This window comes from Atractosteus spatula, chromosome 21 (assembly GCF_055471065.1).
Source record: "Atractosteus spatula isolate fAtrSpa1 chromosome 21, fAtrSpa1.hap1, whole genome shotgun sequence".
Classification (NCBI taxonomy): Eukaryota; Metazoa; Chordata; class Actinopteri; order Semionotiformes; family Lepisosteidae; genus Atractosteus; species Atractosteus spatula.
Window position 1 is genome coordinate 14,607,958 of NC_142726.1, and position 16,043 is coordinate 14,624,000.

General features: G+C 45.6%; 1 protein-coding gene across 1 annotated transcript in view; it reads right to left on the minus strand.

Annotated features, from left to right (window-relative positions):
- The window catches only part of slc12a4 (solute carrier family 12 member 4), a 34,433-nt gene that overhangs the window by 1,763 nt on the left and 16,627 nt on the right, over nt 1-16,043 (minus strand). Inside the window, exons 6-23 of the mRNA XM_088938600.1 lie at nt 15,545-15,675; nt 14,798-15,042; nt 14,471-14,685; nt 13,834-13,998; nt 12,607-12,705; nt 11,402-11,459; nt 10,527-10,701; nt 8,694-8,812; nt 7,057-7,155; nt 6,283-6,402; nt 5,780-5,884; nt 5,149-5,317; nt 3,664-3,859; nt 2,602-2,771; nt 2,293-2,424; nt 1,913-2,020; nt 1,430-1,617; nt 374-507 (exon numbers count right to left, since the gene is read on the minus strand). Coding sequence (XP_088794726.1) covers nt 374-507; nt 1,430-1,617; nt 1,913-2,020; nt 2,293-2,424; nt 2,602-2,771; nt 3,664-3,859; nt 5,149-5,317; nt 5,780-5,884; nt 6,283-6,402; nt 7,057-7,155; nt 8,694-8,812; nt 10,527-10,701; nt 11,402-11,459; nt 12,607-12,705; nt 13,834-13,998; nt 14,471-14,685; nt 14,798-15,042; nt 15,545-15,675 — 2,628 coding nt within the window. The remainder of the gene's footprint in view (nt 1-373; nt 508-1,429; nt 1,618-1,912; nt 2,021-2,292; nt 2,425-2,601; nt 2,772-3,663; nt 3,860-5,148; nt 5,318-5,779; nt 5,885-6,282; nt 6,403-7,056; nt 7,156-8,693; nt 8,813-10,526; nt 10,702-11,401; nt 11,460-12,606; nt 12,706-13,833; nt 13,999-14,470; nt 14,686-14,797; nt 15,043-15,544; nt 15,676-16,043) is intronic.

Sequence of the window (16,043 nt, forward strand, 5' to 3'; positions counted from 1 at the left end):
TCGCTGTTTTGACAAGGCCAATGGCGTCTACGCTAGTGTAGGCATCACCAGAGGAAATGACATCAGCTCCTAGCATCTGACATATGACTCGCAGGTGCTTGACCAAGTCACAGGGGTCACTGCATGTTGCAGCTACCCTAGACAGCTCAAGCCATCCTGGGTATCATCAGGACAGTTATGTAGGCCACGACTTGGGAAACCCTGCTCTCAGCTGGCTCTTGGGCCTGTCCAGAGTGAAAGTCATGAAGCAGGACTAGAGGACTCAATTTGCTCTGAACGTGTGTCTTTAGTGGCTGAGCTGACCCACTTCTGTCTTGTGAAAAATCATGATCAGTAGCATGATGCCACTACCTCCCTGCAGCTTAAAGGATACAATTCTCATCGCCTTCCGAGTTCTTTGGTGGCCCGGGCATGTTTAGCAACACCAGCTTGGCATCATGAGACTTGTTCACAATCACCTCATTCAGCTTTACTGCTGTGTGCATCCTACGCACATTAGACTGGTCCCTATGGAAGAAAACCTTTTGTCACCAGAAAGCAACATGATTTGACAGCAAACATTGAGCAAGGTCAGACAAGGAGGAGAGAAAAGCAAGCCAGAGGGGGCAAACTTACAGGTTTTCCCACTCTCTGCCAGTGAGAGCACATGGGGAGAGAGAGAGCACAAGTTAGAACAGGAAAAAAAACTAAATTACAGACCTCCCAGCAGATTAAAATAATTTCTTTGAAACAGCTGAAGTAGATCATGGGGTAATGTGAATAAACAACTGCTGCCCACAAAAGGATTGATATAATTGACCTAAGACCAGAACTCTGTTTTGCTGATCCGTGCAGAACACTATCTGAATTGTGACAATGCTGTAAAAACATTAATCAAAGAACTCATTCATTTTTAACAGCACAGAAGCAGCAGCAGCATGCATAGAATGCATAATAAAAAACCTTAACCTTTTAACACAAACTCAAGTAAGTTTGCAGGTTATCCACTTTATAATGTGTGCTGTTTAACACATTAACAAAGTGTTGTTAAAGTCTTTAACATGTATTTTATGTAAGTATTTCATTGAGAAGCACTGCAAGACTTCCTCTTAAATGCTCTCCAAGTGAACACAAACAGCTCTTTTTAAAAGCTCATTTTCACAAGGCTATGTCTCTAAATACTGCTGCTGACCGATTTTGGCAAAAGGCTGCCATCCACCCACAGCATCAACGTTCTTCCATTTACATTAACCCTGTATAAGCTATCCTGATGGGTTTTACCATGGATTCTAGACAGTAATAGAACAGGGGGTGTTTCTAATCATGCCAATATGGGTCATGTCCATTGGGCCATGCCTATATGGGCACCGGAATGAACAGCTCCCTCCCTCCTCCCCTCCATGCGGACCAGTGAGGATGTCAGGATGTGCCCCGCGTCTGCTGCGCTTACGGCTTGATGCTGATGAGCTCCCGGAAGTTCTCGGGCGCATTGTTTCTGCTGCGTCTCTCGGCGTCGTATTTGTCCTTGGTCCAGGTCATCTGGATCTTCTCCGCCACCGGCTCCGCCACCTCCTCCTCCTCGTCGGAATACAGGCTGCCCATGCGGATCACCGAGTTCCTGTCTTTCACCAGCTGGGCCTGCGTGGGGCAGTAGAGAGCCAACACGCTCAGCCGGCCCCCTTGGTTTTTCTGGTGCAAACGTGCTACCCTCACTATGTGTCTGGTTCAGCTTGTTTCACACTTGTACACACATTAAACTTCACAAACAAATGCAAGTAATTCAAACAAAACCACAGAGGAGGCAGAAACATCAATGATTTTACAGTGCTGGGAAATGACCAGGACAGCTGGACAGCAGCTGCTGCTGGGTAATGTTCCCAGTGCTTACAGTACGCACCTCCTGCTGGGGAGCTGGGAAAGAACACACACTCACCTCTCGGTCCCTCTCTGCGCTGGACAGTCTCATCTGCCTCAGCATCTGAGACCTCTGCTCCATCATCAGGGTGCGCTCGTATGTGTAGGCAGAGATGTCGCTGTCGTGCTGAAATGCAGAGAAAATGAGAGAAACGTGTGAAAGGGGCACAGAACGCCAGGAGCATACAAAAGCCATTCATACTCCTCACAATGCTCTTCAGGGAAGGAGAGTGAAGAATTAAAGACGTTTGAAACCCAACTTGATTGACGTTTTTATGCAGGTTAGTTTTCACAACAGATAACAGTGGCCTTCTAACTTGAAGCTGTAAAGACATGCGTGTTATAGTAGCTGGCAGTGACAAAAGTTTATCTCAGAGGGGGCGGAGGGACTATGCTCACCATTTCCACCACCTCCACCTCTGCCTCCAGCCGGAGCTGGTAGAGGAAAGTGGCCAGGTCCTTCTTCATCTGAATGCTGTTGTCGTCCATCTGGGCCACAGTGAAGATGCGCATCTTGCACTTTCTCCAAACCTGGGAGCGGACATGGGAGGGGAGGAGGAGGAGGAAGAAGAAAAAAGCTCATGAAACCATAGCAGGGCTTGACGCTATTATCCGCTGGGATGGACTTTACAGACTCTAGGATTGGGTTGTGTGACACAGGGGCCCGAGTCCGGTCAAGAGGCCAGCGTACATCAGGGTCTCCCTCACCTTGTGCTGCTTGAGGAGGAAGGGCAGTAGCATGAGCATGCCTCCGTCATGGACAATCCACCACACGTCGATGTGCCCCTCGGTGAAGCGCTCGTGGTTGCCGGGGTAGAAGGACACGTTCTTGGGCACCATCAGTGCCAGATGGGCGGCGGTTGTGCAGCGAACCGTGTCTGTGGAGAGAGCAGCGGACAAGCATCACGATCCAGAGACGTGCTGGCCTGCAGGAGTCTGAGGGCGCGGTTTTGACTAGCTGCCCCCCTCCAATGAGCACCCCAGCGACTGTTACTCCACAGCCTCTCGCTCTTGACCTGGCAGAAAATTCGTTTGAATCCAGGATGACGAAAGTTGAGTGTGCCTTCCACTGCACTCCAGTTTTAAACATTTACATGCTCCCAGTTCACAGTGTGGTTAATTATACGCTGTGTGAGGGGAAGCTTATTCCGGCTTTTGCTGTTGCCCTTCACATTGCCAGGTATCACAAAACTGGTAAAAAACCCTCTGCTGGTAAGGAAACATCCTTTGCTTTTACTTAATTTTTAAATCATGCATCATCTCTACGAGCCTACCAATCAATAATAAAGGGAAAATATTTTAGGAAATGCTTTCAAGAAAACATCAGCATCCCTTCACGAACTCCTATGGCATATCTAGACTCAGTACAAATTACACAGCAGTTTTTAGGAGGTGTTGATGAGCCCATTTCCCCTTGTGCTTCTTTATCTCCTCTACACTATGATCTACTGAACAACCTGGCTGCCCCAGATAAGAGCCCTACCCCTCTATACAGACATCATTCGGCACACCAGAAACTTATCTGTGAATTCTAGTCTCCTGCAGTGAGACCGATTACCCCACTAATGCATCTGGGCAAGGAACAGACGAATCCACCCCATCGCACAGCTAAAAACGCTCACGGGCAGGAAGTCTACTTCACTCTGAGATTTCCAGGTTGTTGGACTATAACTGATTTCCAGCAGAAGTTGGCAATACCCTTGCTGGCCGGCTGACAGCACACAAGGCGTGACGACCCCCTGAGATTCCCGTCGGGCGCGGCGTGCTTACTGATGAAGGTCTTCCAGGCGCGGGGGTCCTCGCTCTGCCTCCAGCCGTAGGGCCAGCCCATGACCACGGCGTTGTGCTTCATGCCCCCCAGGCCGCAGGACTGGATCAGGTGGGCGATGCCATCCCGCACCTTGGCGCCCACAACCACCTGGCAGAAGCCTTTCACCTTCTCGATCTCCATCATGTTCTTGATGGCCTGGCGGGGCAGAGGGACCGCGAGGAGGAGTGAGGAGAGGGGCAGGCGAGGAGCAAGAGCGAGCGAGGCTGGGGAAACGCACTGCGCAAACACACCATTACTGCACGCCCTGGAGCAGGCTGTACAAATAAGTTTCAGGATGTTTCACGTCCCTGGTACTGGCAATACAAACACTGCACATGTCAGATCAAGCAGTAGAGGCATGTGACTGGAACCCTGAATTCAATAAAATGACCATGAGCTTTAGAGAGACACGTGTATACAGCATACAAATTGTTACAAAGGAGAAAAGTCCTAATCCATTTAGTCCACTTGGCTGCTAATAGCTAATTGATCCAAGTATCTCATGCAGCTGTTCTGTGAAAGATGCTTTAACAACATGGCTGGGTAATCTTGTTACAGATTCCCACAACCTTTTGAGTAAAGAAGTCCTTCAGTTTTCAGAGCATTTTCCTGCAGGTACCACTCGTACTCGTGCTCTTCAAAGAAGCACATTTGGGTTGGCTTTATCAATTCTTGTACTTTCCCACTCCAGATTATTATATTGCAAATTGGAAAACTAGTTGCTAGTAGGTTTTAAAAAAACAACATGGATAAACCATAAAGAAACAGATAAGAAGATTGTGGTTATCTATGAAAATCTAGCTCAATAACAAACATGAGAGTTTGGATCCTGTCCAATTCAATTTACCTCCGGGCAGCCATGCAGATTATACTTGTCATCATGACTCAGTACAACAACGCTTTGATATTGTTAGCTTGGGCATACTGTAGCTTTTTTTCAGGATCTGCTGCAGTACTTGTTCTGCTTTGATGCAGTTATGTTGGGCTCAGCTCAACTCAGTATCTGCTGCAATATGTGTCCTGTTCTGATGCAGTTAGGTTAGGCTCAGCTTGACTCAGTGTTTGTTCTGCTCTGATACATTTAGGTCCAAATTAGGGCTCAGCTGGGCTCAGTATGTGTTCTGCTCTGATGCAGTTAGGTTGGGCTTAGCTCGGCTTGGTGTCTGTTCTGCTCTGATGCAGTTAGCTCGGAGTTAGGACTCAGTTCGGCTCACTGTCTGTTCTGCTCTGATGCAGTTAGCTCGGAGTTAGGGCTCAGCTGGGCTCACTTTGTGTTCTGCTCTGATGCAGTTAGGTTGGAGTTAGGGCTCAGCTGGGCTCACTGTCTGTTCCACCCTGATGTAATTAGTTCTGAGTTAGGGCTTATCTGGGCTCACTATCTGTTCTGCTCTGATGCAGTTAGTTAGGAGTTAGTGCTCAGCTGGGCTCAGTGTCTGCTACAGTACCTGTTCTGCTGCTTGGGCCTCGCCATAGCTGTCCAAGAAGTTGCCCTGGATGACGGAGCCGACGATGGTCAGGCCCTTGCCAGCCTTCAGCTGCGAGGCGAAGGTGAGCAGCCGGGGGTACTTCACGTGCAAGTCCTCGTCCAGCTTCAGCAGCACCAACAGCTGAGGCCTGCGGGGCAGAGAGGGGGTACCGTTTTACACATGAGCTGCTTCTCATTCTTTCCAAGGCACCAGTGTTGGATTGGATTTTTTACTGGTGCTGAACTAAACGTGCACCACTGCAGCACCACAAACAAGAATATGATACAACAGACCGCTGCAGGTAAATGAATAAAAAAAACATTTTCGTCGTCTTGGCTGTGATGACATCGTTGCATTACCTTTTATAAACATCCGTTTCAGGCAAAGACGACTTGATCAGACCCACAGACTTAATTCCCCACAAGGAGTTTCTGACAAAATCCGAGAATCTGACAGAATCAGTTTCACAATGTCTGGGACAAGGCAAACCGAGATCAGCGCCATGTCAGAGTGATGCTATCCGTGTCCACGAGCTGCACGAGGACTGCACGAGGACTGCACGAGGACTGCACGAGGACTGCACGAGGACTGCACGAGCACGCACACTTGCCTCCAGTTCTTGGTGTGCGGGGGGCCGGCCTCCAGCCTGAGCAGGGCGTAGCGAGCGGCGCTGAGGGACAGCCCTCGGATCCCGTCGCCCCACTCCTTCTCCGCGCTGCCGGAGAGAGAGGAGCCGCAGATGAAATCCCCCCCAACACAGCCACCCCCCGACAGGACAGAGTGCCTCCGGGAGCACACTTGTGCTCGTGGGCAAGAACTGTGCATTTCCGATTCTACACGTTGAGCCGTGAATTACACTCACACAGGAAACAAAAAAGGAATGAACATTTGAAAAATTTGCAGGCTGCAGCCTTATGAAATACCCGTGAAGGATTTAGGTATCAATTACCATGTCTAGGTAACTGATCAATTAAAAAACGAGGAACGAACGGGAACAGGTAAAGGTTTATTCCAAGAAAAGAGACACAATGTCAGCATGCAATAAACCATTACCTGTTCCTTTGCCCCTATCCATGCTGATGCGGCTACCTAGAGGGATCTGTTTGCACGTACCCCTGATATTCGATGTATTTGTAGATCATGCCAGCGATGCCCATGGCCACAATGGCGTAATACCAGGAGGAGATGAACATCAGGGCCAGGCACATGCTCATACCCAGGAAGGACAGAGCCCTGGCAGGAACAGAGAGAGCTGTATAGCTGTACAGCTACAGGCACAGGAGCATGGGCCCCAGCATTACGATACACAGAGCTCCTTTGTATAGTTATTCATATCAGCACACACATAGCATGTCTGTAGAGCCATTCACATGGAAGAACACAGGGCAGTTAATAATTGTTAGTATGGGAATAAGACTTTACTCTAGTTATGTTAATTTTTACTACTGTTGCCCAAGATATTTACATCCGAATCATACATTGCTTAAACAGAAACAGAAATGTGTTTATTTTCACTTGTTATAATTTTCTAAAAGGAAAATTTCTTTCTTATTCATGGACCATGCAATATGAACTTTAGAATAATGTTCAAACCTTTTCAATGTAGTTTACAGACCAAGAAAAGGTCCGGGGGTGATAACAAAAATAAGCTCTGCTTAAACAGAGGGTGAAAAGGAAACAAGAAACAACCAGAGAAAGAATGATCTGCTTTTCCTAAACGCTAAGGGAGTTAGTTAGTCTAGGCATTGAAAAATGAGTGGAAACTCTGGCCTCAATTCATTTGCACACGATTAGATTATCATCCCAGTAATGTTGAAGGGCACTGAAATGCAAACTGAAGGCGATTTCCATGCATGAAAGATTTTACAGTTTGTAATGAGACCTTACCAGTGGTAGTACTTGAACCTTGGCCTCCAGTTAGGGGTTCGGAGGAGTGTTTGAACAGCACATGCGAGGTTCACGAAGAGATAGCACATCAGAAAAAACCTGGACAGGGATTAAACACAACACAAGAAGGATTTACCATACTAATACAATATGTTAGGTTGCACTTCTTAAAGGATTTATAGAAAACACAGTTAATTGTTTTTATAATGTATGTAATCTAAACATTCTCCCTTTGAAGGACATCTCAGATCAGTGTGGATATTGACAGGATCTGGCTACTGTGCTTATGGTCAGTTTCACACAACTGCTGAACTGACCACTGCCACCGAACTCTCTGCTGTCCTCGTCTGTCAAAGGTTGGAGGTCTAAGATAATGGATGCACACAATGGAAAAATCACAAAAAGAAATTCTGTAACTTAAAGTATGGTTTCAACAAAGCACAGATCCATTTTTAAAAACACATCTGCAGCAGTAGGAACCTAGAGGGTTTGTGTTAAATTAGTGGCAAAGGTTCTATCTGCACAACTTGACTATTGCACTCACATGATTTCTAAGTGCACTGAGCTCACAGAAGTGTAACAGGTAATTGGAAGACAGCAATTTGAGAGTAAAATGATTCTGAATTTCACCTCCTGGCACAACTTCCTTTTAGAAGAAACAAATCCTAGAAGCCAATACCTGAAAACACTGTATGCAAATCCCAACACAACACTGCTACATGATACACAACAGAATTACTGTCTAGGGTAGCATGAGGCAAACAGATAACACCTGATCTTTCAGATTACACTTTCCAAACTGTGTCTCTGCACGAGGGACACAAATAAGACCATAGTACATATGTTATAATCCTCTCTTTCTGGGTAACAAGTTTTCCTGGAACTTGTTTTAATCTGATCTGATTGTTTGTTCTGCTTTTTTTTTAAACGACGTTTGTATAGGAATCACACCCCATTACTCTGAAGTCAATGCAGACACCATCACACGCAGTATCAACCATGATTCAAAAAGCCCTTCCTAAGATAAATGTGTATCCGTTATAGTTACTTGTACACCAGTAACTAAAAAACAAAACTAAATATATCAAAGTGATTTTAAGAACCACTTAAAACTAGAAAGGAAAAGGTTCAGGGGGTTTTCGACTCACAACATCTGGGAGACTTATTTGCCTTAACTGAGCTTTTCACCTCCTGTTTTCCCCTATTCAGAGGACCAATACTGTACAACCTGCCACATCAAGATTCTATTCATCCTTCAAAGCTGCTGATCCCTCTTCAGAAAAGTGAACATTTTTAGTTTGGACGGGGAATATTACCAGAGGATCCTATTCAAGTGCTGAAAGGCACCGACGACTGCAATCCCAGAGGCCGTCTTCAGAATGAAAAGTGAAACAAGCCAGACGACACCCATGGAAACGAGTGCATTTAAAACCAGAGAGCAGGAGGCACTTCTTTACGCAAAGGGGAGCGGGAGCGTGAAACAAATGAACCCAGCCATGTTGTTGAAGCCGATACCCTGGCTAAATTAAAGAAACGGCAGGGTGAGATCCTTGGATCAATTATCTACTAACTACCAGATAGGCCGAATGGCCTCCTCCCATTTGTGCCCTGTGTTATGTCCCCGTGGTGGGGCTCACATGGAGAGGATGGGAGCCACCATGTCCAGGGAGGCGATCAGGATGCCCAGCTCCGCGATCAGGCCGGTCAGCAGCAGGGCCCAGGTGGGCTCTCCATTGGCCTTCCCATGTCCAAACACCTGCCAGAAGATGGAAGGTTGTATTATCAAATTTGCGCTTCCTGAAAACGATGTAAAAATCTGGCAATACAGCAACTGTTCCAATTCAATTTTGAAATTCAAAAATAAAAAAAAATAAAAAATGCAAAGACCTTCAATTCAATCACATTTGTGAGAAAAAAAAACATCTGTTCCAAAAAAGGATTTAATGCTCCTGGTTTAAACCACCTTCGTTTCATTTCCAGGATGCATTGCTAATGTAATGCAAAGAAGAGAGGAAGTAAAAGGCTTCTGCATTTTTATCATCAGATCAGAGCTTCAGAATCTACACCATGGTTAAACATTGTGGGCTCAGTTCAGGTTACATTTATGTTGCCTTCATTTTACCACCTTTTTTTAAGATACAAATACAAACTATTAATATTCCGAAAAAGAAAAAAAGTTTCTTTTAAATCAGTATCCTGAAAGAGTTATGCCACTTTTCCCAATATTTTCATGTGTTGTTTTCTCACAAGAAATAGGCATTAATTCCAAACAATGGTAAAAGTAGTTTCATGATGATGATCCTCCGTGTCTTGTAGTGGTATTTATCCCCATTGGCTTAACCATTTTCTAGAAGGAAGCTGTTTTACTCTTTTCACATACAATCCTGAATGTGTGACACTCTGCACAAATGTGAATAATTCAAAGCAAGTACTGCTAATAAAATAACCGATATCAAAAACTCCCCAGGAACTAACCCATCCTGTCCAGAAAAAAAGCTTGTTACAATCAGATAAAAAGGTGCACGATGAGTCAGGTTCACATCCCTCATGGTGTGCGGAGTCCTAAAAATAGACTTTCATCAGGAGTTTGGACTCCAAAATGTGCAGGAAGAAGGGTAAACACCAATTGAATGACATGATGCACTTTAAACTATTCTCATGCTAAACCACGTGATTGATGGAGCGAGTCGAGCGACCATCACCTCCATAGTTCTAGTTTCTAGAACTACCGCTAGACAGCGTATGATTATTGATTTGGAGCACCTAGAGTCGATCGCAAACATGTTGTTTCAGCTCATTTTTCGTTAGTCACTAGTGTTTCCCTCCATTTTAGGCCCTAAGAAATGCAAAGAAAGACATTTAAAAAATGTGCCTACAGTGCCTCATGGGAAATCCGGCACTGGAGGCAGCCCTGCCAGCCACCCTGAGGTGCCAGAGTGACGGAGCAGACTGCAGGAGACCCTCAGACCCTCATCGCTCCCACTCGTCTGCCCCTGGGCGAGGGGAGGTCAGTTTCAGAGGGAGGACGGTGCTGCTGAGCTGGTCCTTGCGCAATAGCCAGCGAGAGGTGAGGATCCCGCCCTGCCTGGATTTGCCCATTTTTTTCAGGTGTGTAATATGAAAGAATTTTGCCTCTTTTACCTACTGTCCTTGCAGTTTGCCCCAAAAACTTCCAACAATGTAGACAGTGCACGGAAATCAGATGTTTTGATCTGATATTATACATTATTTGGTTTTTAATGCTTGCAAAACCAAAAGCAAGGTGCTCGGCAGAGGCATGCATAACCTCTTCTCTCAAAGAGGCTTGTGAGTGTTTTAACGGTTTGCTGTTGATCTGGGGTCTTGCGAGGAGTAGTGCAGCTCAGTGTGGGAGAGGCGAGTTCTTGATCCGGGAGCATGAACCAAATACCCCTCCCCCAGCCAGCCCCAAGCCCTCCTGTCCTATCTCCAGGTCAGTGCAGGAATCCCACCCTCAGGAAGGGGATGATGTTGTCCTTGGCGATGGCCTGCAGGAGGCGGGGGGCCCCCGTGAGGCTCTGCAGTCCCGCGCCACAGGTGGAGAAGAAGGAGCCGATGACGATGACCCATGGCGATGGCCAGGACAGCGTTCCTACCACCAGATTCTTGTTCACCACATCCCCGAACCTGCGGGCAGGACACACAGCTCAAACTGGAAATGGGCCCATCAGGCAACAAAACCTATCCAAAGCTGCACTGGCGAGCGGTTGCAGATGAGACCACCAATGACCAGAACATTACACAGAAACATCCATGTACTTCAATCTGCACATACTACAATATAATGTGCTTTTAGCACTGTGTGATGGCAGCAGTACATTGTTCAGCAACAAGTTTTTCTTCCACCCACAGTAATGGCAGCACAGCATACACTGTAATTAAACCCAGGATATATGACAAACCATGCTCAGCAGTATGAAACTTATTTTAACCAGATGTGTAAAAACTGTGGTATAAATGTATCTGAAAATGTCTTTCTCAGTTCCTCTTCGCACCCAAACATGGGTAGGATATAACGCAGCTGCTCTTTAACGTGTCAAGGAAATGTTTTTGCACAGATAAGCCTGGGACTTTACTGCTTATATTTTGTAAGTAGAAAAAAGAAGGTTTGTTCATCTGTGCAGATGCGGCCAAATCTGCAGAGCAAAATGGTCCCATGAGCAGGGGCCACTGGCCGTGGTCAGAGTTCGACTTTGACTGTGATGAGAGATAGAGAGGAGACTGAGTCATAGGTCATGTTATTACATGCCAGAAGAAATTAAAATCAGCAGCCTGTGGTGCCTGATCCAATGGCTGTGAATGTCTGTGTTTTTTTCCAGCAACTTACTTGTCTCTTAAAACAGCTCCTTCAATACATGCCCCAAACAGCACCACTGAGCTGAGGTCTGGATTGCAGCATCAAGGAAAAACACCATCTCCTTCTGCTGTACTCAACACCCATTGCACTCCATCCCACTCATCAGCCACACATCAGATTTATCTGGCCCAAGCTGTACACTCCCAACCTCCCACATGCCCTGCATGTGGCTCAAGATCTGCCAGCCAGAAAGGCTGAATCCTAAACAAATCAAACTCTTTGCACGAGACAAACTATTATCCAACCTTGACAAACCACAGCCTGTTATTGATTCAGTTTCAGCCTGGGTTGCCTGCTGTGTCCTTCTGTCTGCAAGTGTTTTCTCCATGTTTACCCTAGCTAGATTAATAACTGTCTCCATGATGTGCCTGTGGAAGTGTCCTGTGTAGGACTGGTGGCCCATCCAGGGTGCCATTGTGTCTGCAGGAAGGGTTCTGGGTTACTGAAACCCTTGCAAAATAAAGCACCTCTCTGATAATGGATGGAAGGATAGACATACAGTACTGCAGCTCAAGTGTGAGTCCATTCAATTTCTGACATGTAATAAGTTACTGTAGGCATGTGTGTATTTGCATTTCCTTGTCTGGTTCTTTTTAGAGCTGGAGTTCAATTCATCTTTATCAATTGTATCTTCCACACCAGTCAGAGGTCAGCAGTGACTAAACAGAAAGGTATTGCAAGATGTTAAGAACAAAAAAAGCAAAAAGTCACAATCATATGCATTCATGGCTCATGACATATTTATAAATTAGCTGCCTCTCGATGTTCCTTGATTATTCACTATGATTTGTAATTCATACGAGCAGTAATAAAATGCAGCAGCAGATCTAGCCAGACCTCAGAAGCTAAGTGAAAGTTGCCAGTACTGGTCATCAGTACTGGGAAGGTAGACCTCTAAGGCTGCTGATGCAAGTGGTGCAGGTGAAACAGTAGACTGCACTCTTACCTCTAGACTTCCCAAATCCACTAAGATGACAGGGAATACTGTACTGTAAGACAAGCCATCCTTCAAATGCGACCTTTCATTGGCACTTATAGTGAGAGGAGGGTTGTTAATCCTAGTGATTTGGCTAGATTCCTCTCACAGTTTGCACAATGTGGCTCTTCTAAAATTCTCCCTTAATTCAGTTCCCGGCTTCACTGTTGTGTAGGTGGACTGCCATTAAAAAGGATACAAACTAGAGATGTTGTAGTGATGGCCAAAATTGTTCCCACAGGGATAGACTTCTGTGCGTCTTTCAGATCTCCAGATCTGTTTGAACCAGCCATGATACCTACAGAACAGCAAAGAACCAAAGAGCTTTAAGGAAGTGCACAACATCCCAATAACAAGTAGTTCAGGTGGGTAGCTGCGTCTTCATGCGTAGGCTGCACCTAGAATGTACAGCTGCAGCAAAGGTCACACCCGAAGGAGGCTCCACAGTTGAAACGTTGTGTTTTCTTTCTTCTCTTTTCAGCATGGAATAAACCTTTACTTGTTCCTTTGCATCCTAATAACAAGCTTCCCTTCCTCCTAGATTTTCAATACTGTGCTTTCAAACAACATACAACACGTCTCCTACAATTCCACTTATTTTCAAAATTTCCAGAACATCTCAGTCATTAACCCCGGATGCATTACACTGTTCCACCAAGATTTCAGCCTAGAACAGGTACTTGCAAGGGTGATATTGACTGAAATGATCTGCACAATCCAATCCTACATCAGGTTTTCTATTTATAAGTGTAGGCAACCACGCCTGTTCCATTCTAACCATATCCTTGAGCTAGTAAACCATAAATAATTCTTTAATTAATCAATAATTCCTGCGGACACTTCTTGCAAGTCTACAGCAGGCTTTTGTTTAAGTGAGGATCAGAGCCGTTTTAGATTAATGTCACCTATTAAGTAATTAAGGATTAACCAGTTGGATTATAATCATGTGGAGGTGCCAATAGAGCACAGGACTTTCGCCAGGTCCTGTCCTAAGGTGTGAACAATGTTGTGTTTCAGGCTAACAACAAAGACAGTAATTGAATTGCATTTAATCAAAGAACACAGAAAAATAAACTAGGAAAATGCAACCTACAGGAAACTAGGAAAAATAGGAAAATGCGAGGCATCTGACCAAGGTGCAGTTGCACAACATGCATATCCTGAAACGACGACAGAAATATTATCAGTAATTTGTTACATTGGCTACATCCTACTCAGTCTTGTCAGTGCAGACAAGCACAAGCAAGCCAACTGTCCTTAGTTCTGTGCAAACAAATGAAAGAGAATTTCCTTCGGGTATTCTGAGAGATCAAGAAAGGACTTGATGGCACCAACATATTGTACATTGACACAATGGAGATAATGACGCAGGCCAGGAAGAGGGAATCGGAGTTGCTGACATAACTCGGAAACAGAAAGGGCTTACCGGTGACTGATGGGAAGAAGATTCCGACGAGCACAGTGAAGGAGGTGGCGATGTCTGCCGACACATATAGGTAGAAATTCTCCATCGAGCCATGAACATCCAGCGAGGGCAGGCTGGCTTTCTCCACAATGTCATTCTTGTCCATGTAGGAGCTCCACATGTTCTCTGCAGACACGACATTTCCACACAATCCCACCAACCAGGAGAGCAGGATGGGAGGTGGGAAGGCGGGGAAGAATGTCATTACTATGCTTGGAACAGCCCAAAAACATTACGACCCACAGTTAGCGTTATTCCTGGCCCAGACAGTTCTTTTGGCTGTGCTGGAAGGCTGGGAGATTATTTGAAATCCTGAATGGCACTGACAGCAGAAGTTAAGACCAACAGTGAAACCCAGATACCTGAGGATATGAAGGAGGGAGGACATTAAGTCCTAAAATCAGGAAGCACTTTCTTACATGTGGGTTCGTGGTGTCTAGCAAGAACTACCCAGCCACGTTGTTGAAGACGATTCCCTGAAATTCTTTAAGAAACAGCACCATTCTTGGCCATGAAGCAACCCAGTGAGCAAAACAAGACAAACTGCCTGCTCTCATGCTGCATTCCAAGTGTTTAAGTCACAGCATTTTTATTATACCTCTGATAATGCCGCTGGCCAGCCCAGGGATGCCTTGGATTTCTGTGATGTTGTTATGGACAAAATATTCATCACAATGATGGGTAGTCATGTTCCCAGAGCTGCAGAAGTTCTCCCACAGCTTGCTGGCCACAGTCTCATTGTTCTTCATCACTGTCTTTGCACAGACATCAAACAGGTCTCTGACCAAGGTCCTGTTGCCCAACATGCATATCCTGAAAAGACATCAGAAATCTTCTCAGTCCTTTCACTTCAGACAAGCACCACTGAGCCAACTCTCCTTAGTTCTGTGCAAGCAAATGAAAGAGAAGAAAGGGGTACACTTACGGGAATTCTGGGGGGTCAAAAATGGACTTGATGGCGCCAGCATATATTGACACAATGGAGATGATGACGCAGGCCAGGAAGAGGGAGGCAAACTTGTTGACATACTTGACCCCTACGAAGACGATCAGAGCCATGAAGCTGAGGAAGATGGTGCCGTACACCCTCATGTTATTGAGCAAAGCGCCGTCGCCGCCGCCGTGCCCGTCGGATGGGTGGAATATCGCTGCCTGCGGGACGATGTATTTCTGGACAAAGAAAAACCCACAGGGCACTGAAATATTCTGGCAGAGTTTCACTGTATCCTTTCACAACACATCTGTTCTAAATAAACACATACTGTATATGTCTCAACATTTTTTTAAACCTATTGAGGAAGGCAGCCGAAACATTGTCAGCCAACCACACCACTCAACAGCTGGACAGCGCAACTGCCCTCTATTTAACATAGAAACAAGGCCCCCAGTGCTCCACTAAGGCTGTTACCAGGCAAAGAGTACAGGGGCAACAGGCTTATTAAGAAATCACGATCACAATTTCAATAACTGTTTCCTCCTGCTATGTTAACTGCAATGTTAGAACCCTTATCTTTATCTTAAAGTCAGCAGCAGTTTAATATTTGCTTTACCATGCATCAGCCCCAAAATAAAATGCATTTTTCAAGCCCAAAGTGCATTCTTTTCTATGATGGGTTATGTCCATCACATGTGATGGACGAAGGGGGGACGATCCTTATATGGCACCACTCACCAGCAGGATCTCAATGGCACCTAGAATGTACATGGCTGCAGCAAAGGTGGTCCCCAGATAAAAGCACAGTCCCACAGCGCCACCGAACTCAGGACCCAGGGAGCGCGAGATCATGAAGTAGGAGCCTCCAGCTGTAACAGATTGACATCAGTTCCAAGAAATGCGCTTTGGCAAGGCACATGGAATTCTGGGGTGTCAGATCTATACCAGGTGCAGATGTCAAAGAAGCAATGTGTTCTTTCACTTAAGGAGTTCAGGGAATGGATTTCTAGCACACAGTGTTTTTTGGCTTTAATGTAATGCAATGTATTTATTATATACAATGCCTTTCCTTGAGGCATTCAATAATACCCATTGTGTTGAATTACAGAACTTCTATGCCCATTTTCAAATGGAATAATTTTTCGTCAAGACTTGAAATTGGGCATCAGTGCTTTGGCAAGGCAAGGCATTGCAAACAGGCAGGTTGACACAGATCATATGACACTGTCTTATGTGC